General features: G+C 40.4%; 2 protein-coding genes across 4 annotated transcripts in view; both read left to right on the top strand.

The window, feature by feature from the left end:
- Positions 1 to 53: 53 nt before the first annotated feature.
- nln (neurolysin (metallopeptidase M3 family)) lies at positions 54 to 9,424 on the top strand. The gene is made up of 13 exons (XM_062413425.1): positions 54 to 203; positions 683 to 933; positions 2,011 to 2,159; positions 2,636 to 2,740; positions 3,726 to 3,828; positions 3,916 to 4,076; positions 5,279 to 5,414; positions 6,485 to 6,851; positions 7,401 to 7,602; positions 7,705 to 7,891; positions 7,988 to 8,116; positions 8,847 to 8,983; positions 9,080 to 9,424. Exons 1-13 carry the CDS (start codon positions 160 to 162, stop codon positions 9,221 to 9,223), a joined length of 2,115 nt encoding a protein of 704 aa, XP_062269409.1. The 5' UTR covers positions 54 to 159; the 3' UTR covers positions 9,224 to 9,424.
- Positions 9,425 to 10,228: 804 nt separating this feature from the next.
- erbin (erbb2 interacting protein) overlaps positions 10,229 to 25,778 on the top strand; it is a 53,382-nt gene continuing 37,832 nt past the window's right edge. Inside the window, exons 1-2 of one of the 3 annotated variants that reach the window (XM_062413424.1) lie at positions 10,229 to 10,951; positions 19,714 to 19,779. The gene's annotated coding sequence lies outside the window, so the exon portion shown is untranslated. The remainder of the gene's footprint in view (positions 10,952 to 19,713; positions 19,780 to 25,778) is intronic. The other 2 variants (XM_062413422.1, XM_062413423.1) reach the window with 2 other exon arrangements.

Raw genomic sequence — 25,778 nt, 5'->3', positions numbered from 1 at the left:
GCGTTGACAGCGGAAACAAGAGGCATATTCCACATGAAAGGGAGAGAGAGAGAGAGAGAGAGAGAGAGACTACAGCTTCCTGTGGCACTGACCTACTGAGTGCAGTAAGAAGACAGGAGAGTGAGTCTGTTGCACAGGGAAACGCATGACACCGCCTGCATGTGTGCGTTACGAGTTGCGGTGAGCCGAACGCTCTGCTGCAGGTAGGCGCTTCATTGTACGCACACATTCTCTAAAGAGCCGCTGCTGATTGAAACTCTCCATGCGTAACTGCTGCTGCTGCTGTGTGTGTGTGTGTGTGTGTGTGTGTGTGTGTGTTTTATTGACACGCAGTCCTGATATTAAAGTGACACTCGGGGAATAACTCTTCATTCCTGTGCCACAGCTGCTTCACGCACTATGCCACCAGCACCAGCACGCTTCTTTGGTCTTGTTTTGAATGGCTTCCGTTAACGCAAAGTCGTGAAACCCGACCCACCGAGTGTGGACGCGGGGAAAAGGTCACAGCTTGCACTAGAAACATGCCGAGGACGTTCAAGTGGGGGCTTGAAAGAGAAGTGGAATTTATTGCCATATTTTCGTGCCATCTGCTGTGATCCCCTGCTCACTCTCGATAGGATATTCCATTGGTGTATAGCTCTGGAATTAATGTGGAATTTATGATGGTTATTGTTTCTTACAGCCTGTCGAAGCCTCTCCTGAGGATGACCATCCAGAATGTGTGTGTGGTGGCCGCCAGAGACTGCTCTCAGACTGGGAACCAGCGAAACACACTGAGATGGGACCTGTCTCCAGAAGAGATCAGGGCCACGACAGACAACTTGATCAACAGAGTGAAGAAGGCCTATGATGACATTGGGTCCCTGAGCACAGAACAGGTCACTGTTGAAAACACCCTGAAAGCCCTGGCTAATGTGAAACTGGATTATGCATGTAAGTATCGACATGACAAGTCGGGTAATCATTATTTTCATATCCTTCTTATATCCCACAGGAAGACGAAAAGTGTCAGAAAGCCTGATCCGCTAAAGCACTTATTAGATCGTATACTTCCTCAAAGGCCAAACAGTCAATCAACTGCTCCAAAGTGCACACGGTCATGAATATCAGTCTCCTAAACATGTCTGATTATTATCATCAAGATATATTATTTAATACCTGGGAAATTGGTGGAAATGTTAAATCTGCACCAGTGGGTTCTTTCCTGACCTATACCACATCCTTCCACCTATTTCCATGGAAATCCATCCAGTAGTTTTTGCATAATCTTGCTCAAACCAATCAAACCAACACGAAAACATTACCTATTTGGCCGAGGTAATGAGCTGTTGCTTTTTGACGAGCCATCAATGTAGTTTATTTTAAGTCGACCCCATATACTGTATCTTCTTGGTGCTGTAAATCCTCGGTAGTTGTCAAAGCAGGGGTGGGGACCCCTCGGGTGAGGTCGCCAGACGTTTACAAGAGATCAAAACAAAATGTAAAAACAAATAGAAATTCTATATTTTTGCCAAAACTGTTACAGAAAAATGAAATCATATTTAGTTACATATAAAATAAAATCGTGAAAATAAAAAAAATATTTGTCCCCACATCACCCCTGAGGCGATGAGCTGCAAAAATGTGCAACATGGGTGATGCAGATTATATTTTACTATCTCACGTCAATATCCTTGAGCCAGCTCCAGGGGTCATAAATCTTATTATATATTTATTTGTTTATTAAATTTGAAGATGGCTGATAAGTTTGGAAACCCCTTATCTCAGTATACCATTTTTTTAATAAGAAAATAAAACTAGATTTATCTGACATAATTGTCTTTAGTGGGAGTACACCAGAGGGAGTAGGAAATCAGTAACTGAGCGATAGACAATTTTTGGGGTTTATTTTGTAACATTTATATGAACGCCAGCCTAAATTTTTAGGGCTATTTTTTATACAGTCCTGAAATGGTGTTAAAACCACAGTTAACATTTACTGTGTCCTCTGTGTCTGTTCTGTGCCCTCAGCGTCGCGCCATGTTCTCGACTTCCCTCAGTACGTCTGTCCTTCCAAAGAGGTTCGCTCAGCGAGCACGGAGGCCGACAAAAAGCTGTCTGAGTTTGATGTGGAGATAAGTATGAGGGAGGACGTGTTCAAGCGGATTACGGCCTTGCAGGTACACCTCATGTCACAGCCACTCGAATGCACACACGTCACTGACATCATGACGTAGGGAGAGGTTGTTATAAAAACTGCTTTAATTAGGTCACTGGCTCATCAAGATCATAGACAAGGTGTTAATGTGGTATTACCCATAAAATATGACGTCTAATTTGTGAAGATTTATCACATTATCCAGCCTGTAATAGATTATTTTCCACATTAATGTCAGCCATAGGGCAACAGATGATAGATGTGTGAGTATCAAGTTATTTTAGATTAATAGCAATGATACTGTTGCCTCAGTTGACCCTAGCATTGCTCCTGTTTTTAGTCTTGGAGGGAAATTCAATCTGATTTAATCAGCAGTAGCTGATGACATGTTTATTCCATGCAGGCCGCGCTGGCTGACATATTTACAGTGGCTTATGATGCTCGGATTTCTGCTTATATGACGAATTGTGTTTGTCTAATGTGACAATGTTTTGACAGAGAAAGTTCCAAGATGACGTTTCACCCGAGGAAAAGAGGTTCATAGACAGACTTGTTACATTAGGCAAGAGGAGAGGATTGCACCTGTCTAAGGACATTCAAGAGGTAATGTGAAATGTTTGTATAGAAACGTATGGGGGTTCTTACCTCTGCCGTCTCTAAGTAAGAGGGTTCGTGGTTTGAATCCGGGTCCTGCGGGGACTTTCTGTGTGGAGTTTGCACGTTCTCCCTGTTTTTATGTGGGTTTTCTCAAAGTACTCTGGCTCCCTCCTTCAGTCCAAACACATGCAGATTCACTCCTCATCCCCCTCTTGCCAATTCCGCATTTCACATTGGTATGAATGTGCGTGTGAATAGTTGTTGGTCTATATGTTGGCCCTGTGATACACTGGTGACCGGGCCAGGGTGTGCCCCGCCCACTGCCCAGGGTCAGCTGGGACTGGCTCCAGCACCTCAGACCCTTAGAGGATGAGCAGTGTGGATGGATGTTAAACTAGTACAATGCCCAGTCTAACTCTGCCTGTTTGTAATGGGCTCTTTGCTTAGCCTGCGCTGATGCTGGTCTCAGGCCACAGAACCCTGACGCCGCTCCACCACTGCTGCACAAAGAGCTGTTTATTCAAAGTTCAGTGACGCTCTGCTCAGTCTGCAGAACCATCGACTGGGGAATCAGCTGTTGTTGTAATTGTCGTGAACAACAACATCACGTTGATGAGTCTCAGGCACCGCTGCTGCAGAGCGCCGGTTGCCTGGTTATTCAATGTTTATTGATATTGAACGTGCCATGCGTCCAAATCACACCAAACTCAACACTGCACCTCTCTGGGCCTTTAGCAATTCACACGCCAAGTGAACGGCTCTCGAAATATGTGAAACACAAACAGGCCGAGAGGTTTCAGGAATTAGGAAGATAAATCATTTCTTGTGCAGTATAAACAACCATTGAAGTGGTGGCAGGTGCTAGTCTTGTATTTTGAAGTTAAATCGTGAGCTACTGTTGATTATAACTCCTGCTCATTATTTCTGAATAATCATATCTCATACTAAAAATCAAATGGTACTTCCCCTGACTAACCTTTTCTCTCTCAAGGAAATAAAAAGAATATCTAAGCTCATCAGTGAACTCTCCATAGAGTTTAACCAGAATCTGAATGAGGACAACACTTTCCTTGTCTTTTCTGAGCGGGAGCTGGGTAAGCTTACAAGACGTAATTCCATGTCTGCTGGTAAGAACAGGATTTATCTAGTTTTCACTTATGGTGCTGTCCTCTTCTTTCAAGGTGGACTTGCTGATAGTTATCTGAACGGACTGGAAAAGACAGCGAATGGGAAGTACAAGGTGACACTTGAATATCCTCATTACTTCCCCCTGATGAAGAGGTGTCACAACCCTGAGACCAGGAGGAAGATGGAAACAGCATTTCACAGCAGGTGTAAAGAGGTAACTGGAGGCTGATCATCAATCTGAGTATCCTACACTGTCCCCTTTTCTCCCACAGCAGATCCTGTAATGGAGAAACTGCTACTTGTGTCTATGATTAAAGTTGTAATCCTGATGATTAACACAAAATCAAAATCCCATTTTCCACAATATTCAATTGTTTACATCCAGTGATTACATAGTGCAAGTCAGAGGATGTTTGAGAAAAAGATATATGTGTGTATCTAGGAGGACAACTTTCTATTCACTCTCCTACAGTCATAGTAGACCTGAATTTATATACTGCAACAAACACATTTCCTACTTCTGCTTATTCGCATCAAAGACTATATGTATTTTTGATATAACCTTTAAAAATAGGCTTTGACAGACAAAGCAGACACAGGATACTCTGGGGTAATTAGACAAATGCATACACATCGTAAGACAAACAACTTAAAGTAATAAGAGAACAGCATTATGTAAAAGCAGCAATTACAAATATACCATCAACATTACATAAAAGACAATAAATAAAAAAATTAAAAAAAAAAGCAGAAAAGATATAAAGATGATAGAAGACAACATCACATAAAGACTGTAAAAATGGGACTTTTGATTCATGCCAGGTGAAGGGTGTTAGGTAGTCGAGTCTTACAAACTTTTTTCAGTTCAGAGTGTGAGAGTGTATATTGTGCACATTTGGAGCATTGGTAGAACTAGGGGGTTGGAGCCGCAATCACAAGTCACTCTCAGCTATCAATCGTGACATCATGTCCTCCATCTTTATATACAAGCTATGTTTCACATTTAAAGTCTTTAAAAGGCACATTTTTACTGTGACAGGAAACCTGATGTATTAGTTCCAGAAATGTATGTTAACAGCAGCCATTCAGGAAAAGATTGGCGCAATTAAATCTTAAATATTATTGGTAATAATGGTAGAAAATAAATCATATCACTCCATTATAAACTGATACATCACTTACTGTTCTCTGCTTTATTTCTACCAAATAATGTAAAGAAGAAGTATTAAATTCCCCAATTCTAGACGTTGTTGTTTTATTTCACCTGCTGAAACCACCACTGAGCACAGGTGTCGCCAAATCACCCAGTACTGAAACTCTAACTACCCCTAACTTAAATGAATCTAATAAGATGTTTAGTAAAATTTTATAAATTGCCTGATCTTCACGTCTTATTCTGCAGCTTTTTTTTTTCAGGTAAACACGGCAATCCTGGAACAATTGATACAGCTGAGGGCAAAGGTCGCAGACTTACTTGGCTACAGCAGCCATGCTAACTACGTGCTAGAAATGAACATGGCCAAGAATGCAGGCAATGTGTCTGACTTTCTAGGTATGTCTGCTCTGACAATCTCAGGCACGTGTGCAGAAATACTCAAGTCTCAGGCCATCTGCAAAGCTGCTGGTTTGCTGTAGATATAAACCGGACAGATGGATGGGAGAGTAGACAGGCTCAACTAGAGAAGAGAAATATGACACTGTCGCTGGCAATGTAATGGATCGTATGTTGCACAACATGCCTCTTGTATGTAATGCAATACACGGTAATTTATGGCTGTGTAAAAGTAGTGGGGATTCACACAGTCAAGTGGAGGGGATTTGATGTGTGTGGCCAGTTTCTGGTTTTAGTGCAAAACTGTGAAAGGGTGTGTAGCATAAGGGAAATAGAGGACGTATCAGTACTAAAAGAATGTATGCAGTATAATAGTGTGATAATCGATTTGTCTAGAAAGAAAATCCTCCTGAAATGGTTAGAGATTCAATAATAAATTGAATTATAATAAATATAAAATGAAAACTCGCTATATCACCTTTAACGATGCTCAAAGACACCTTAAATAGGTCATGGAAGCCGAGAAGAGTGTAAAAGCAAGTTAAAGGTAGTGTGCAGGATTTATGGCAGAAACTGACTTTGAGAACATTGAAGATATACAAACTTTAAACCTTGAATTAAACTCTAGACTTTTTACAAAATAATTCAGTGCTTTGAAATCAAAGGTTTTCAAAATGGTGAGACTTACTATTAATAATAATACTTAAATAGCCACTATTCTACAGTACAACAACATTGGTTAGTGGATGTTAGATTTTTGCAAAGTGAGGATTTATATTTTAAATATAAAGCTGTTTCCTGACCCCATGTTATCTGTGGCTGAGGGGGAGCTACTGTAGTTTCTCCTACATGAGCTAAAAAGGAAGCTTGTGAGGGCTGCTGTCTGACACTTAACCACTAGATGGCACTATATCGCACACACTGAACCTAATGGATTTCTCTAGGATCTGTTGTATCTGAGACTGGATCTGAAATAAGACATCTAGAAACAAGAAATTAAATGATGCCATAACAACAAAAACAAAAAGCTAACTTATTGAATTGATTGTTCTTTTTTACCTGGTTTACAGACACATTCTATGAGACACTGAAGCCCATAGGCATCAAGGAGAGGAAATTTATTCTTGCACTAAAAAAAAGGGAGTGCCTGATGAAGGGCTACAATTTTGACGGACAGATCAACGCCTGGGACATGCCCTACTACATGAACCAAGTGGAACAGGGCAAGTTTGCGGTGAACAAGGACAAATTGATCGAGTATTTCCCGCTCGACGTGGTGACGGAGGGACTGTTTGGTATTTACCAGGAGCTGCTGGGGCTCAAGTTCACTGAGGTGGAACATGCTAATGTGTGGCACGAAAATATCAAACTTTATTCTGTACACGACACAGAGACGGGGGAGGAGATCGGCCAGTTCTACCTGGACCTGCACCCGAGGTAGAGAATACGCGCATCTCCACCCAGGCTGTATACATATACCAAGTGTTTATATTAAGAGTATGCAAAATATCCCTGATCTGAAAATAAAGATAACTCCACTAATAATCTTTAGCATTATTCAGATCTGCACCAAATCTGAATAATCTGTCCATAGATATTTGCACACTACTCTTGTCTATTTTTGTATCTAAGATATTTCTTGAGAAATTAACAAAATGGTGGAAAAATGCCCAATCTTCAAATTTTATATAATGTGAAAGTAAATTCCTGGATAAAGCCCCTGCTCCAGATATATGCGAAAATTCCATGGGCTCTTTCCTGACCAGTACACCACACTTTCACCAAGTTTCATGGTAATCCATTGTTTAGTTTTTGCACAATCTTTAACTAGCAAACAAACACAGATAAAAACATAAGCTCCTTGTCTGGGTTGTTAATGAGATTCAAGCATTCACTGTCTAGAGCTCTTGATCTTTGTAATGTCATCATTGCTCGTGTCCAGATTGCATCCTCACTGTGTGACACTGGGACCTTAACTTCCACCAGGGGGGGGAAGTATGGCCATGCAGCGTGCTTCGGGCTCCAGCCTGGCTGCAGAGGACCAGATGGAAAGCGTAGGCTCCCGGTTGCAGCTATGGTGGCCAACTTTACCAAACCCAGGAAAGGCTGTCCCTCCCTCCTCCAGCACCATGAAGTGGAGACATATTTCCACGAGTTTGGTCATGTGATGCACGAACTCTGCTCCAAGGTAGATGACTGACTGTATATCAACAGCTCCATTTTAGCAGTGAGCCTTGTGTTGAGTTTTTAATTACAATGCGAGGGCCTGAACTCTCGTTGCGTGTGTCAGACAACTTTTGCAGAGTTCAGTGGAACCCTGGTGGAGACAGACTTTGTGGAAGTTCCCTCGCAGATGCTGGAGAACTGGGTTTGGGAGAAGGAGCCCCTGAAAAGGATGTCTCGCCACTACAAGGACGGCAGCGCCATTCCAGACAACCTGCTGGACAAACTGATCGCCTCCAGAGTGGCCAACACCGGTCCGACACCTAACTCTCTCACATCTGTGCACAAATCAAATCTGGTCACGTGCTGAGATGTTAAAAATACTCACATTGAGTGTTTCTCCCCCTCAGGTCTGATGAACCTGCGTCAGGTGGTCCTCAGTAAAGTGGACCAGTTGCTACACACCAGCCCTTGTGCAGATACAGCGGAGGTGTTTGCAAAGCACTGCCAGGAGATCTTGGGTGTTCCTGCTACACCAGGTCAGTACATTAAAGTCAGCAGCATGCAAAGGGATCAATGACAAACATTACATTTAGTCTATAAAATAGATTTAGTCAAATATACAACTTCACTACATTCAAATTATAATATTCTTACATTCTTTTGGTTTTTCTCAAACCTCCAAAATGTGGGAGTGGCGCAATTCTCCCAACAAATGGGCCCACTAAGAAAACCATTAATACTGGTACTTTAATGGCTTTATGTGTGAAATGTCTCGATCCTATTTTTCAAATCCTTATGATTTTAAAGCTGTTACAAAAAGAAATGGGATACTTACAAATAAATTGAGGGAAAATATATATTTTTATAGATATTTGGTTACGCCACCTGACAGTTTTTGACTGGTGTGGTTTAATGTTAAAAATTGAAGCCCCAAAAAATGTTCATCTCACACATTTTTCTGGACTCAAAGATCTATATTACATCTATATTGAAAGGACATTTAAAAAAAATATTTTAGAAGCTTTATTTGTCATTAACCCAAAGGCGATTGTCTTATAGGATATACATGCATGAACCTCTCTGTTTCCTTCATGAGAAGGAATAAATAATTATTGATGGATTATAAATTTAAATGCAAAACCCCACTGTGGACAGGCCACCTTTGAATTTCTTATCCTCTGTGAAACCCAGAACTTTTTGGAATATATGTTAATAATTTGGAACCATGACCCTTTTTCTATGATGACAAAGACATGTTCTCTGCAGGCACCAACATGACGGCAAGTTTCAGCCACTTGGCAGGAGGATATGACGGTCAGTACTACAGCTATCTGTGGAGCGAAGTCTACTCCATGGACATTTTCTTTAGTCGTTTCAAAAAGGAAGGCATTCTTAATCCCAAGGTTGGTGTCATAGATCATCTTTATATGTTTGATTGTAAATATTCATCTTGTTTCTGTGTAAAATGACTTTACGAGCACGTATGTGCATTAACACAGGTTGGAAAAGAGTACAGGAGGGTGATCCTGGAGACTGGTGGCTCTGTTGATGGAATGGACATGCTGGAATCCTATCTGGGACGAGCACCGTGCCAGGACGCTTTCTTTCAATGCAAAGGACTGATTAGGTCACGGGAAACATAAACACTGTAGTTTGATGTTGTCATTTAAGAGACTCTTTGAGAATGAAACCAGTTTATATCTCTAATTTGATGAAAATCCATGTTTTGTACTTGAGGTTTCTGCTTCTCAGGTGTGAGGATTTGATGCTTTTCTGAGTTCCATTTTGTTCAGTGGGTTTTGGACTGTTGGTTTGACATTAAAAGATGTAAAGTTGTGACCTCGGCCTCTGGTAAGTTGTGATAGCTTTTTTCCTTATGTTCTGACATTTAAAAAAATATGTCGGAAATAATTGTTAGGTTCAGCTCTGGTCTTGTTTATAACCTCTAAGGTTGATGCAGTCAACAACTTGGTAAAGTTGCATATATTGCAGACTAAGGAAAAGCTGAAATATAGATTGTTTAAACCACTAGGACTTAATATACAGGATTGGATGCTATAAAGCATCAAATCACACAGACGTGGGCCATTCTACATGATCTGCCTTTGAGTACTAACAGCCAGGCTCACAAATCCTCACTGTGGTCGCTAAACAAGATATTTTGGTGTAGTAAAAAAACGCCACAGTCCGTAGACACAATCCACAAAGCCATTAAATACAAATTGAGATTAAGATATGATCGGGAGAAAGTTATTATCGGCTAACTTTTTCTGAAGAACGGTTCACATTTCTGCATATTCTAAATTCACCTGGAGGTGGGGAATTTAAATCACACACTAGGGGGCGCCTCAGGATTGCAATGGCCTGGTTTATGAATTTATAGGGAAGAAAAAAATAAGAATTGAATCCCTAGTATAACTATTTTCCCCATTTAAATAAAAAGAAAAATGTATTTCCTTGTATTCCAAGAAACTGCGATAACAATTTCGTGGATGGATCTGGATTGATTTGATAAAAAATGTTTAAAAAAACTCGATTTCTATTTCCATTTTTGGTCCATCTTTTTTATCGTTAAGATCGAAATAAGAAACAAATGTCTGCCGGGCTGTGGACGAGGGGAACCGGGGGGGGGGGGCAGAGTGAAAGTGTACGGGTGAGACAGTGAGAGCATCGTCGTCCCTGGAGGAGGCGGTTGGAGCTGGACTAGAGGCGGACAGCCGGCCCCCTGGTGCAGGCGCAGAGGTCGCGGGGAGAAGGAAGCAGCAGCCGCGTCGTGTTCCTCTGAAAGCACCCTGGATGTAGCGCAGCCCCTCCGCTCCGGCCGACCTGCGTTTCTACCTTTCGTTAGCACCGTCGCCATCGCTGCAGATGTGTCCTCTTCCAAACGCGGAGGAAATAATGAGCGAAAACATCTGGGCGCGGCACACTTCAGAGGAAGCTACTCGTCTCTGTCGGAGGTCGTTTTTGCCTTTTGTATTTCCTTGCTGAATGTCGTGGACATTTTGGATTTTGTTTTACTTCTAAGTGCTCCGCGTCGTGAAAAACGCACACAGCGAGGACCCGGTTGTGTGTGCTCGCTGTTTGCTTCGCACTCTTCCGGTTGTTGTCTTTCAATTGAGTAGCTCGGATAATTAAAAAAGTGAGGACAGAAGAAGCTTCGGCTCGTCGGGAGAACTTGAGGAGACGGTGCCTCTTTAAGTGGGCAGCGTTAGCTAGCTGCTAACACTAGCCCCCCCCCCAAAAAAAAGGACCCGCACTGAAGTAACCACAATTCTCGCCAATGTCCACTTGCTTCAGTATTTATCTGATACTCGCAGCTCGCCCACAGCCCGGACCCCATTAACCGAGACAGCGACTCCACGTTGACCGAGGTGAGTCTCTTTTGTTTGGGCTAGTTTTCTGCCTTTTGCCTGTGGGGCCCCACACAACATGCTAACACCGATGCTAGCTGCGAGCGTAGCGTCCAGGTCCCGTTCTGGTGCTGTGTGGTCCCGTCACTGAAACAATGGTTGTGCGACTTCACACGAACTCTGCTGGTTCGTGAAATATTCGAGTCACCTTTGTTTGAATAAAAAACACTGTTGTTTTTTAAAAGCCAGTGAGATGTTTAGGCAGCTGTTTTTTTGCACATCAACAGCTGGACGTGGTTACATATTTTCACTGAGGCTCCATTGGTGCTTGTCTGTGTTAGCTCGCGTCCACACGTCCAGTAAATAGCCTGATTTTATATCGAAATGAACAAAGCATCTTAGCACATGCATCCCTCTGTCGTCTTTTCAACAAAAGCCGCAGTCACATCTTGTGTTGCCGGAGCATCTTCACTGCGCCGCGGCGGACGGAGCAGGGATTAGCCCCGTCTGCACTGCAACATATCGGCGTTTTCATTTTCTCACACGCTTCGCTAATCAGATTATTGCCCCCCGCACCCCCTCCCCACTTAACTCCTAATGTAATTTAATCCCGTTAAGACCGAGAAAGATGCGGAGGGAGCTAATCTCTGTTTCATTAGAGGAATTTAATAGTTCCAGCCACTGTGTTTTTTCCCCTTCGAGGTGTGTGTTAGTCACCTCTGTAGGGAAATGCTGTCAAGAGCAGCAGCCCCGAGACACTTCGAGAGGACATGACACAAACAACCATCAGGTGGAAATAGCAGCAGGTCTGCGGTCGTTTTCAGCTCATATCATCGAGTGCTTTGTGGTTTCAGCACGACACAATGCTTGCAGTCTAGATCTTCTCCTTGTCTGAATAATAATCTACAAACCCATGCAGATGATAAACGGAGTCCCTGTAGATGATCTCCCGTTGCAATGCAAAAAAAAGTTGACCCAGCTGGACCAACCCAGGAAGCTGCCGTTTGTTGCCATAGAGAGAATGCACTTGTATGTTATGAAACACACACTGCGTGAACTTTGAAAGGCAGGTGAATTTCCTGCTTCTTGCAACACAGCGACAAGCCTCCGCTGACTTAAACCTCGTACCTTGAATTTGATGGCTGCCATTGCCGCGTCGTAAAACGCACACTAGATCTAATCAGCCTTCAAAGGGAATTCTTGGTGTGGTGATAATAATGTAAACAAAGATGAGGATCTGCCAGCTGCCTCTTGTCATTGTTGTAGGCCCACAATCCAAGAGCGGGTAGCCAGCTGCTTGTAGATGATTAGCCAGGTATTCATTATAATGCTGACTGGTGGAATGCATAATGTTAAACTTCAGTGTGTCCAGACCTTGTGGTAATTTCCTCAAACTATATGCATTCACTGTTGTATTAGTAGCTATAGTGCATTTTTTTGTTAGTGCATTGAATTAACAGCAAATGGTGTTATGTAAGGCTGTTCTTCAATATATATATATATATGAAATAAATCACAGAAACATGCACAGCGGCAACTTTCCGATGTGATGTTGAATTCCAAGGTTGGTGGAGCCTTTCATTTATCAAGTTTCGCATTTGATCATTTACAACAGACCTTATCTTGAGTCCTAGATAAGGTTCCCTCAAACAAAGGCCCTTTACTGTACTGTTCTTTTTCTCACACCAGTGTCAAAGCAGTGCACTTACAGATACTCGTCCAGCAGTTTGTTGTGCCACTCGGAGACAGAAAAAAAATAAAAGACTTGACAAATGCTTTCAACTAACGTCGCAAAGCCACATTTCCTTACCTTCTCCAAAAATGTTACTCTGGCTGCATAATAGTTAATCCAAAGTCCATAATGCTCCCATTGTGAATTTCCCCCCTATCTCTGTATCTCACCCAGGTTAAACCCTTTTTCCCATTTAAACAGTCTGTCACTGTATTGTTAAGCGATTCTGAACTCTTCCTGGTTTCCTCAGATGACAATATACTTCTTTAAGGTGATTGAATTCTGGTCTGATGACCAGCTTCAGAGAGCTTTCTCTATTTTTACGTATTTCTATGTATACAAATAGAGTAAAACTAATAAATGCACTAATAACTAGTCCCATTGGAACATGGCAATAACAACCTGATGTATTGTTAAAGACCCATTTCAACAAATATATCAGCTGATAATAGTGTGAGGCAAGTGGTTCATTTCAATTATTTTTACTTGAGTTTAAGTCTTCAGAGTAATGTAACCTGACAAAATGAGTGAGTGTCGTTTAATGTAACTGGCACATTCATGTCCTCGTATATGTTTGCCTTACAAGTCACTGAAAGGAAGACAAACCCTGTAACTTTTTGATTCTTCTGTGTGTCACATCTATTCCAACAGACAGAGTCAACACAGAGTTAACACATTTCTGCGGCACTGCTCCGCTCTACACACAGTTTCAGTGTTTGAACTGGTGCAACATCTTTGTTTAAGCTGTTAGTAATAATCATGTATGCGCACGGACTGGTTTGGGTAGAAGTTTGTCTTACTCATGTTTTTCTATGAGTGCCTCCATGAGCCTTCTTAATCCCTACAGCAGCCGCTGGTGGAATGAGTTGTTGGCTCCAAAGAAGTTGTCTTCTACTCCCTCGAATGAGATGAAAGTGTGCAACAAACAATGGATGATTTAATTGTGGGCGGTAACTTAAGTTTGAATTGGTAATTGTAGTCATGTGGCAGAAAAGCAAAGTCATGGGATTACTCAGCCACCTGAGGAATCCTATTCGTAGCACGAGGAACTGAGAAGATCACAATGAGCAGGTATTTAACAGGTGTTACCAAACAGCTGCAAACATTTTATGACTCTGCAGTTCCTTTCTGAGGATTGCATTGGATTAGTCGGCTATTGCTAAATATTAGTTTTCAGAGTCACAGTAGTGGCACATGACTCTTAAATGTAGATCGCCTTGAAATGGATGTATCTCTTTTCGTACAGGCAGTCTTCAGACCTGGCATGTGTTGATGGTACCTCTGCCAAGGAGGTTATGACTAAAAAGACAACTTGATGGATTTCCATGAAACGATGGAGGTATGGGTCAGAGAAGAACTGGTACAAGTTTTTGCGAAATCGGGCAGTCTATAGTTTTTCAGAGAATAATTCAAGGATCTTTACACAGAAAAATGAGGCTTATTTAGTGAACTGATATCTGTGTGTGAAATTTGGTGCAGCTTGATTGAATGTTGGGCCTTGGCAGACATATGCGCTCTAATTAGTGCCATTCCAGTTAATAGCCTGTTTCAGACCCACTGATTCACTCAGCCTGCATTAAAAGCACCGTCACACGTTTTTGTGCCAAATTAGACTTTTCTTGACACACATTTGTTGTGACATGAAGTGCTTGTCTTTTCAATTTTGCTCCCCCTATCGTTACTCATTTAGACAAAAATGTCTGTTCTTGGTGTTTAATTGATTGATTTTGTTTTGTCACTACATCTGCTGCATGGGACTTAAATCTATGCTCTAAGGAAAGATGGTGGCATCACAGCAACATTTGATCGAACACTTAGTTTGTCATGATGATACATCGGTCAGAGTTGAAGACAGCGTTTATAGATTTCCTTTTCGTGGCCCAGTAGCTTTTAAAGCTGACCTAACAAATAGCAGGTATATACATTTATAACTGACAGATATTAATGTTTAATGAATAGCCTGTTAACTACAACAAAGGAAGGATAGTTCATAACAGACTTTGACGGGTGTTTGTGGAAATGTACAAAGGAATTTGACATGCCAGTCTATACATTTAACACATACATACAGTACCACGATACATTCAGACCTCCCTCATCATTGCTCTGCTTTTGTGACCCAATTAGAAGAACATCTGTCTGTTCCTTCAGTCTTCTGTATAACAGCAGATATTTAAAAAAAAAATCCCTCCTCAATTTTGTTTCTTCTGTCTAAATAAGAAGCCACATAGGAGCCTGAGGTGAACAGCTTCCATTCACCCCTTGCATAACGTATCTGAAAACTAAAATGAAATATATTACTGGTACTGGTACAGAGAATATGACTGAATTCTCTAGAGGAACTTATGTAATGGAATAATTTTGAAAGGGTTTTGTTTATTGAAATGGAGAAGAGGAAAGAAAAGGGTTCTCACAAGTAGATCTTGTAAGAACTGCTCTGTTGTAACATCACATGTAGAGCTGCCTCCATATAATAAGATGATTGTAGAATGCTGTTCAGTGTCTATCCACATAAAGTAAGAGGTCTGAGCATTGGGCACAGAATAAAGCAAATGGCTCAATGTTGATTTATAGTCATGTATTTTATATAACGGTACCACATGATGTTTTATGTCCAAAATTCCTAACAGGCATAAGGGAGGAAAAGGGAGGAAAGTCTTAAGTAATAACCTTAGAAATGGGCTATTAGCAGGCAGAATGATAGAAACACTATTTTACTGCACATAAGGTGTTAGAATGAAACCAGCAAATACAATTCCCTGAGAACTTTATAAATTATATTTGTTAAAGTCCAGGGCAACCTGGTTCCTCTCTAGTCATATTCACTACAGATGAACATGCAGCCAGATATCCATTAATAAGTTATTTTTAATTATTGTGGACTGTAAAATGCTCCATCGGTGAGGCTAGATACAACCTGCAGTTATACTAATCCTCACTTATTTGGCACCAGACCTTTATTTGATTCATGTGTGATTAGTCATACATTTTCAGCTGCTCATAATTTCTCTTGCCAGTGTAAATGACTTCATCTGGATCTGTCTGCTGCATGTGGTGGACTGTTTGTCCATGTTTTGTGGCTGGACTGGAGAAGGTAGGGTTAACAAAAACAGTCGATAATCAGTGTCATGAGAAAGGTGGCCCAGGATTGATTTCCCGCTAGTCCGGGGTGATGACGAGGCACAGCGTCCCTAAGGAACAGTCTCAGATCCGGCTCTGGCCTACTACCCTGTATTCATATGAACCTAGCTGTGTTTACATTCAGTTATGATAGATAGTAGCTCAAGTGTGTTTTCAGTAAGTGCCTCGAACATATCTGAACTTGAGATCAGATCATTTTCTCCCGCTCACAATGCAACTTACCACATGCGTCACATTTTCTATGACCTAAAATGGTCCTTTAAGATGCAGTAGTTTCTCTTCTTGTGTCTCAGACTAAAATATGTTATATTTAACATTTATTTTATAATCTCCATGTTTAAGGAACCGTTTTTTGCTCCTGTTGCTGAAAGAGAGAGCCCTATATTGATGGTACTAATAGAATATCATTATCGTGATATAACTGGTCGAACAGACACAGTCCGCGCCTTGTTCACTAACCCCCATACAATATAGGCTACCTGTGATGTAATGTTACAGGTTAGGTATCGCTCATTCTTTGTGTGTTTACCACTTGTAGTAAAAGACTCACAAGTCGTGGTCATTGCCCGCTTTGCTTGCAGTCTGTGAGCGAGCAAATCTAAATTTGGTTTCCTGTGTTCTGCACAGTCTATTAGCAGAGCAGATGAACTCAATTGTCTGGTTGAGAACAGAAAGACCAGTATTACTCATAGTCAATTAGCCCAGTAATGAAAAATAATGTGATTATTAGCATAGCAAACAAAACAAACAAACAACTGTATTACTTGGCTCCATCTGTGTGATAAGCCCTGCCCCTTTTCGGTTTAAAAAGCTAGTTACATAATTTATCACACGACTGGATAGTTTTCTTTCTAATTACACCATAATGGTTTCTAGAAAAATACAAATGTATGAGTTATCCGAAGATGTTGCTTAGACTGGGGGAGTGTAGTTTCATTATGGAACCGAAATCTCTTTTTTTTTTTTTTTTTTTTTACAGTTCTCACAATGACACAAAAGATCTCTAATGTAGTGTTTCGGTGACTTGGTGTGCAGCGCTTAATTGCTCCACTGCTGCTCTCTGTCTCTCCCTCTTTTACACACATGTCTGCTGTGTCTCAAATTGGAAACTTTAGTATAATCACATGCAGCACAGTGTACACAGTATACTCGCTGATCTAGTGCATGAGTTTTGGCCATAGCCTGTATATAACGATGGGCGACATGGATCCACTTCCTCAAGAAATGAAGCTAAAATATCCTAGGCAGCAGCGATCAGGTACTGAACAATACCAACCCTCAACTTCAGGAAGGATCCTGCCGCTGCTTCGGGTTCGGGGCAGGCGCACAGCATATGTCCTCTCTCCTCACTCTTGCACACATTTTGCATTTTGATGGTGGACACCGTAAGAGGTTCTGGGGACCCGTTCGGTACTTAGGGTTTTGCTTTGTGTTAGTTTGAATCCCCCTGGAGTTTGAGCAATTATTTATACAGAACGACAGAGACGAGCAGACATAAACAAGCGAACATGAGCAGAATCACTTGTTGACCGGTGTCGTGCAGAGTTCCGTCTGCCCGCCTAGACCTACATGCACCTCGCAAGCGCGAAAAAAGAAGCTACCTTTCATAATCATCTCTACGGCAATGTACAAATGTACATGTAAAAACGACTGTACTATATAATTGAGTTTGTTGGAAGAACTTATATTTATGGGCAGTTTTGTCTCACTATTGACCATTTCATTCATCCAACACTCGAAAAGAAGTGGATGCAAACCTCAGCAATTAATTAAATGCACAACTTCCAAATAATGCATTCACAATGCAACTTTATTTCTAGAGATCTATAAACCGAATTGCCTTTTTAGACGTTTGTCTCGACTGTATAAATGTCAGGTCAATAATTATGAAATAGCTGGGTATACTTTACATGGCACCAGCTCTGCATCGAGCCGCACATTCAGCACTTCAACACTAAATAACGACACTTAAAATAAAGTATGATAAGAAAATATGTGTTTTAGCAGAGGCTTTGTTTGATTGAGTTAGCGATTTGGGATTTTTCCACGTTTCAACGCCTCAGACATATTGCCTTATCAGACCTATCACAAGGAAATGCTTCTTAAACTGAGTCTAATAAATCTTTGACAGTATTACATCGGATAATTTATCATTATTGATAAACCAACACCAACAAACAACAATATATAGTTTTTAAACAGAACGTTGGCGTAGAGATGGTTGCAACTGGTAGTGGGTTTCCGCTGAAGCTGTGCTTGCTCTTGCGAGGTGTATGAAAGTCTCTGCACAACACTGGCGCCGCGGGTTGGAGGGGGGGTCAGTGCAGCCCAAGCTGGTAATAAAAACTTCTAGAAGAAACACTGATAATGTTGGCAGAGGCACATGAATCGAATTGTGCAAAGTACATTTTAGACAGAGCTCATATACATAGGGCACAGGTGTTTTCCTTCAACCAGATACTCCTGGTTTCTAAGTGTACTCGCGATGGGGCTCTCTGTATAGGGAGAGATGCTGTTGGTGTGGCAGCAGTTTTCCCCTTCCCCCACAGATCACACCCCCAGTTAGAAAATTGACACTTCTCTTGCTTTATTCATCTGTGCGACGGAGAGAACTTTTGTCTGCCGAGATTCAGAATCCCAAATAGATGGGATGAGGATAAAGGCACCAAAGAGGAAGTGGAGCAGAAACTAATGAGTGTCAGTGCAGTCCAGTGTGTTGGCAGCTGATTGGGAGACTCTATGAATAAGTCAAAAAAAATTCTTTCCCCTCCTCTTTTTCACTGCCTCTTTCTCTCCCCCTCGTTCCTGCTCTATGGCTCTATTGTCCTCGATCAGGATAGTGGAGGGATGATCCTATCTTTTAGCTGGATCAGATTGTCTCAGATCAGCTGGCAAGGCTAATGCTTTTCCAGACATGCACGAACAACACTCTCGTATTGTTGCTCTGACCTGGGAAGCAAGAGCATGTCACATGTCAAGGCTGATTCTTGTTCAGCTTCTTGTTTTTTGTAGACAAACTCTATGAATGTTAGTTTAAATTTGCTGTCTCGAACTGTTCAATCGTGATCGCTTCAGATTTTTGTAAATGTTTAACTCGCAAAATTTCAATGTTTTGATTGGATAAAATTAGACTTGCAGAGAAAGTTTGGTATGCTGAAAATATAAAACGTGTTGCTTTATGTCTTTTATGTGTCCCCTCTGGCAGCACTAACTCGGCCTGTAGGAGGAGCTTTTCTATTCCCGAAAACTTAATGAATTCAGCCTCCATTCAACAGCTCTTTCTAGTTTACTGAAAAATCTGCTGACAAATCATATTTTTGTTGAACATACTGAACCTTTGTAGCTTCCACAGTTACAAAGCCAACCCCTAATGAGCATATCTTACATGATGATGGAGAGGAGGACAATTTTGACCCAAATTGCTAATTAACATCCACCATGTAACATGGACATAACACAAAATAATCTGATCTCGTCTGTTTAGATTTGGGCAGTTTTTTGTCTCCTCTCACAAAGAATTAGACAGTTTATCATAATATATAGCCTCTTGTTTAAATGATACACTGAAATCCTATTTTTACCTTTTAAATCATATCAAAATGATACTTTTTTGGTATATTCACACATTCATCTGATGAAGTTTGATTATTTCTCAGAAGAGTCCTCAACATATTGTTGTAACTTTTGCTTGGTTATCATTTTTAAGGTAACGTATGGCCAACTGTAAATGGACCAAGTTCTATCAGTGCTTCAAGTTTTGAAACATCGATCCATGATTATACTTATAGCAACAACAGGAACATTTATATACGTTTACAATGGGGCCTAAACATTTTGATGATTGCTAGTGGTTTTATTGCCCTCATCTGTGTTTGGTGCTTAATTTCTCTTTCTTCATTGTCTTTTTTAGATAAGCAAATTGTTGCTTTCATCTGCCATCCACTGGCATCCAGGTGCTTGAGTCCTAAATGACAAGGTATGTAAAGAACCACATTTATTTCATGAAATTTTCCTTTCTTAGAATCAAATGTTCTATTTATTCCCTCTGCAACTCTAACCTGCAGTTAACAAAGATAACACTTTCTGGCTTATATTTTGTTATATTTAGTAGTTTTTGGCAGTTACCCTACGTGTCACATTAAATACATCAGAAGAATTCTGAATCTTTTATGGAGTTTATATTTTTGAATTCATATCTAAATTTATTGAAGTAACCCTGTCTGTATGAATAGTGTTCATCTGATGTAATTTTGAACATTAGTCCAACTCTAACAAGAAACAACAGGACGGCCCCACCCTGTTCTCCTGGAGGCCAAGAGACATGATACACCTGCCAAACTAGCTCTGTCCTCATTCAGCATCCTATTTCAACTTAAAAAGGTCAGGAAATGGCTACCCATATATTTAAAAATATTTCATGATCAGTTCACTATTCACAGCTTCTGACCTGTGTGACCTTGATACAATATTGCAACTGTAGTACTTGAAACAGCAAAGATATCATATTTAGCTAATGTAATCTGAAATCGGCAGTATGAAATTTAAGACTGATGGTGTAGTTATGGTGCCCTCACTTTGTTCATGTGCCTTAACGTGCTCATTTTCTGCCTCTGCTTCAGTTAAACCTGGTCAGTCAAAGAATTTGATAATTACTTCTACTGTGACTGTTTTCCCTCAAAGATAAGTTATGGACCCTCAAGAACTGTGAGCTTGTTAATTCTAATAGGTCGTAAATTACCTATTAGAAAAGGGTCCTCAGGGTGTTGACTGTTCATACACATGTCATGTTGTCCATAACGTGTCTTTTACATGTTATTTGATGGAATATTGATCAATCAAAATGGTAAAAGTACATGTTCAAGAATTTTTTCACAGTAGCTTGTTTATTTATTTCTCACTGATGCATATTCAAGGGGTAATTCTTCCTGTAAGTTTGGTTTTCATTGGTTATTTGATGCTATAAACCATTGACAGTTGAGGCTGACTAACATTTGGTCCAGCGCCTCTATCGACAAAACCTCTGGATCATGGCTCAATCTCCCTGATTGCTAAAGCGCAGACTCTGGCAGACCAATGATGTTGTTGAGGTATATCCGAGGTGTTTAGGCTTAATTTCTGGATAGCGGGAGATCAGGGAGATGCATTGTCCATCTTTATTTCAAATCTATGGTCTTGGCCAAATGAAGGGGGGAAAAGACTTACTAACCACAACATAAAACCAGGCAGGGTAAGTTAATTTGGCCTGTTTAGAAGAGTTCATTTATTTTCTATATTTTATTATTTTCATGGCCAGATCAGCCGCTGCATTAAACCATTTACCTGTTTTAATTTTGTAATTGAACTGCATACATCAGTTAGTAATAGAAACCTTTTTAAGATGGCTTTAGATTTCTCTCCTTTCCAGCAATGATTTAGTCAAACATGCATGTTTCCTGCTACGGTTCGCACAAATGGCACTGCATTCGGATAACGAGGTTATTCAATTTGCCCAAACTCATACTCCATAGATAACACATTTTTTTACGTCTAGACAGTCCCCCAAAACCATAAGGTGTCTGTCTCGTGGACGCTATGGATGCAAGTCTTATGACCCGCAAAGTGAAGTCAACACAACTGAATGACAGGCAGCCAGTGATGTTATGTCAACTCGCTGCTACTTGAGGCAGCTCTTTTTCTTAGCTTTGTATACAGGAACAGGTTTGCCTTTCAAAGCTGAAGGACTTTTGCCTTGTCTGAATTGCAGTATTTCCACATTTACTTGTTTGACTACTTGGCTTTTCCCATAACTCATAACCATGTTGTGTGCTTATGGTTCACATCGCTGCAGGCTTGGCATTTATCCACCTTCGAAACTTGGATTCAAACCAATGTCAACATTCTAGTCCCTCATTTGTTCATAAATCAACACCAAAATATGTTGGGCAAAAAATCATTGACGGACTGCTACATGGTGACATTATGTGAGTGCACTGTAATCAATACATGCCATTTTAACAACTGTTACAGCACCATTCAGCCACACATGAGCAGTGGTGGGCTGTTGAGCCCACCCAATATAGACAATCAGGTATAGTTCAAATTTGCTGCCAGGTTTTGCTCTATTGATAAAAATAGAAAGCCAGGTAATTGCTTCGGTGTGTCACAGGGGCACAGGTGGAGTCTCTAAATTTGTGATCGGTCATCTTTGGCTTGTCTGTACTTATGTGGTTCTTATCCATAGAAATCTCCCATACTCACATTAAAGGTCAAAGAGGTTAGTGGTGTTTGAGTCTTTGATGGGGACCAGCTTGTGGCATAATTTTCACAACCATTTGATAGAAGTAGAAACCTGTTTGTGTTGCCTTCCTTACATATCTTGTCTGTGCAGTGTCAAAAAAAACAAAGTGCCATTCAAATTGACTCTGACCTGAATGCGTCTGACCTTGTTATTGAGACTTAGCAAACTGCATCTCACTCCCTTCGTCTTTCTGTCTCATTGACTAGCAAATGAGCATCTGTGTATGATACGTCGTCCTTCATAGCACTCCACTGCATCATCTGTCAAACATGGATATGACTGAGCGGTTTTAGGAACTGCTTAGTGACTAATACACTGTCCAATTAATATTGAACTTACTGTAAACATAGATTTCAAGTACCACACATATCAAAAGCAAGCTATTTACCACCGCTGTGTTAAGATTTAATATAGCGACAGCCTTTATGTCCTTCTTGCTAATTTACTATCCATTCCCTTTTGCTTTTTCCATTGCCGGCCATCTGTGGGAGTAGCCAAGATTATTAGCCCTGCAGGTCCTCTTGAGCGCTCCGAGTTGGAAACGGAACAAGAAACACTGGTCTATAGAGCATACTCGGCTCTCTTGTACTTCATGGTTCAAAATAAACTGTTACACTAAATAAGATAACTGTATATTCAAGTGTCATGTGGAACTAATCTCTGAGCCGAATGAACCCTGACACCTTTTTTTTTTGTGTCTGTCACATGCTCTACATGCGGTACAATAACATTACAACTAATGCAAATTCGATTGAAATTTAATTTACATAAAAAAAATACAGGCTGTCTCACAACTTTGCATTTCTTCCTAACTCAAATGTTTTATATAAAACCCAAATTAACAATGGTGACAGTATGTACATGTATAGACAGCCTCATTTCAAGAAGGGAATAACTATTGAAGTTGAAAAGTAATTTTTAATCAATTTAAAATTACATTTAAAATGTCAGAAAATTATCTGTTATTTTGCTATCTTTATAAATGTTCAGTTGAAACAGCTGAGTGTTGTTTATATTAACACAGTCACAACTCTAGGCATAAAGACATTTTGGTGTTTTTACAGTATGTGAGGAGGCGTAATGAGCAGCTGCTGTACCACTAGTGCAGTTATATTTAACTGCATTGAGATGATAGCTTGGCTGTTAAGGAGCACTGTAAACTTTAATTGGTTAGGGTCAGCCAAATAATGTTGCTTAACTGTTGTGATGATTGATTTCATGATACAAATAGAATGCCTATATCCTTTTTTAAGCCATTGAATATGGGCAGACAAAGAACCAGAATATAATGACACAATACCCTACTTCATAACATTATTTACTGCAACTTTGTTGATAAGAGCTAGTCTCATTGTTAAGGGTCTCCTCTTTGCAGCAAGGGATCCTGGAGGCTCATATTTAACTTGATCTCATATTTAAGTAAGAACTTGCCGGCAGAAGATATTTTTGTGCAACTATTTATAACCAGCAGAGAACTTTCCCTCTTTGCCCTGGTTAGACTGAATGAGTTCATAATGAAGATGAAAATACTCTCAAGCAATCCAGACCATTTCAGAGGACCTCTCTCACCTTTGATGTTCTACATGTACAAATGCATTATGTAATTCACTGTCTAGTAAAACTCCAGTTATAGGTTTCGGTTAGATTATGCTTGAAGCCAGTTTCAACTAGTTAATCTATTTGACATACCTCTGGGGTGAAGGGAATCACCATCAGTAATTTAAATTGAGAAATTGGTAAATTTTAGACCTGCTCATCATGTTGCAGCTCATTATTTGTTGCAGTTCTTTTTCAAAGTAGATGGTTTTTCGGTGTGTTTGTATCATAAAGACCTTGAATGTTGGGGTTATCAAGCTATAAGGGAAATGGTAGCAGAAAAGTGGCAGAAAAAGGCATATGGAGAGGGAAAAGAAAAAATAGTGCTTTGCTATAAGAGGCAGCATACTTGCACAAGATAATGCTGTAGTTAATTCAATAAGGCAGCTTTGCTCTTTGTCAAGTCTAATACCTGCTAGCATTTGTCAATAAACAAGGGTTTTCTGATTTAGAAGTTTTTCTTGGTTTCACATAGAATACAAATCAAGCGAATTTATTCAATTAGCTTTATTCAATTAGCTTTACCAGATATCAGTGTTAATTTCATGACGAAGAATATCTTTTTTCCATGACGAAGAAGTAATGAAAACGGATCTTTGAAAATAAAAACTATAACTAAATCTATTTTAACTTTCGTTGACGAGACGAAAATGTTGGTGGTTGACTAAGTCACATAATTTTTAAAACATCGTATCAGACCGTCATGAAGTATCAGGAGCGGGCGAGTGAGTCTGAGTGTCTGTGTGTGTATGTGTGTGTGCCTGTGCGCTCCCAGATAGCGCACCGGTCCGTAGCTCCGCCCCGCGCACTCAAATTCAAACTTCTCCTGTTGGTCAGATTCAACTCGCTCTACAAAGTGATCAATTCTTGCAGATAAAACAGTGTTCTAAAAGAAGCGCTCCCACCTAGTTTTCTCATTTCATGAGACAAGCCTAATTCCTCAGGACAGATGTTTACAAGAAGCTCTTGTTTGACAATCTCATGCTTTTTTAGCTGAAAATTTCTTGTATGGACTTTGAAATAGTTTACATCAAGTATCAGCTATGGTGAACTTGTCACACAGGATACCCTGGTGTTCACTTCTCAGCAGAATTGTCATCAGCCTCCATGAAGCCAGGAAGTGGTGTTCAGAGAGAGACACACAACAAGCTACTTATGAAAGGCTTTGGTTGTATTTCAGATGTGGATTTTCGTGGACAGGAAATAGTTTTTTATGCAGTGATTCACTAACTTCTAGTATAAAATATGTACGTAGATTTGTTATGTAGCTGATGTCATAAACTTCAGAAAATGTCAGCAACCAATTTGCCGGACATTTAATGGAGTTTGCCTTTCACATCTTTCCCAGATTGTCTAGGTCTGACACGTTTGTATTCTTCCATTTTTGTGACTGACGCATTTTCGAAACATCATCACGCCCACTGGCTTACTATACATTTTCTGGCAATTTACTAGGATGGCACGCAGGAAAAGTTTTGGAATATGTCTGGAGCCACTGACCCGGAACATATCCATTCTCACATACAGCCCCTCCAGAAAATGTCCGTATCCCAGTGCCTGAAAGCAGCCATAGAAACTGTTTAGACTGGGATGAAGTGAATTACTGATTCAGGCATTCTGAAATTCCACTCAGATAATAGACTGTTGTTGTTGCTGCCAGTAAAATAATCTCCTTCATTTATTCAAGCCGTTCAGAATCTGAGCTGTCATTCTCAACAGTCCATTCATTGTAGCATATTGCTTAGTCGATCAGAATAAAGACTGTGTGACAACACTTGACAAAATTCAATGAGCCCTACATATTGGTCTTTCAATAATTTTTACATTATAACAGCAACAAAGATGCACATCACAAGTTACAGAGGCTCAAATGTTGATATTAAGCCAATATATCACTAAGCTTACACTAATGTGGTTCAAGTTAATCCTGCACATTCCCCTTTTAAATGTATCAAATTTCTGGTAATTAGCAGATCAAGTGCATATTATTAAGCCAAGGATGCTCTATATATATTTTTCATTTTGACATTAGTGGACTTGGTGAATTGCAGGATAGTCTGCTACCAGCTTGCGTGATAGGTCATAAGATAAACATGCTTATT

The sequence above is a fragment of the Platichthys flesus genome, chromosome 19 (genome assembly GCF_949316205.1).
Source record: "Platichthys flesus chromosome 19, fPlaFle2.1, whole genome shotgun sequence".
NCBI lineage: Eukaryota > Metazoa > Chordata > Actinopteri > Pleuronectiformes > Pleuronectidae > Platichthys > Platichthys flesus.
Note: the sequence above shows the minus strand (reverse complement) of the source record. Positions and strands in the feature narration are given on the sequence as shown.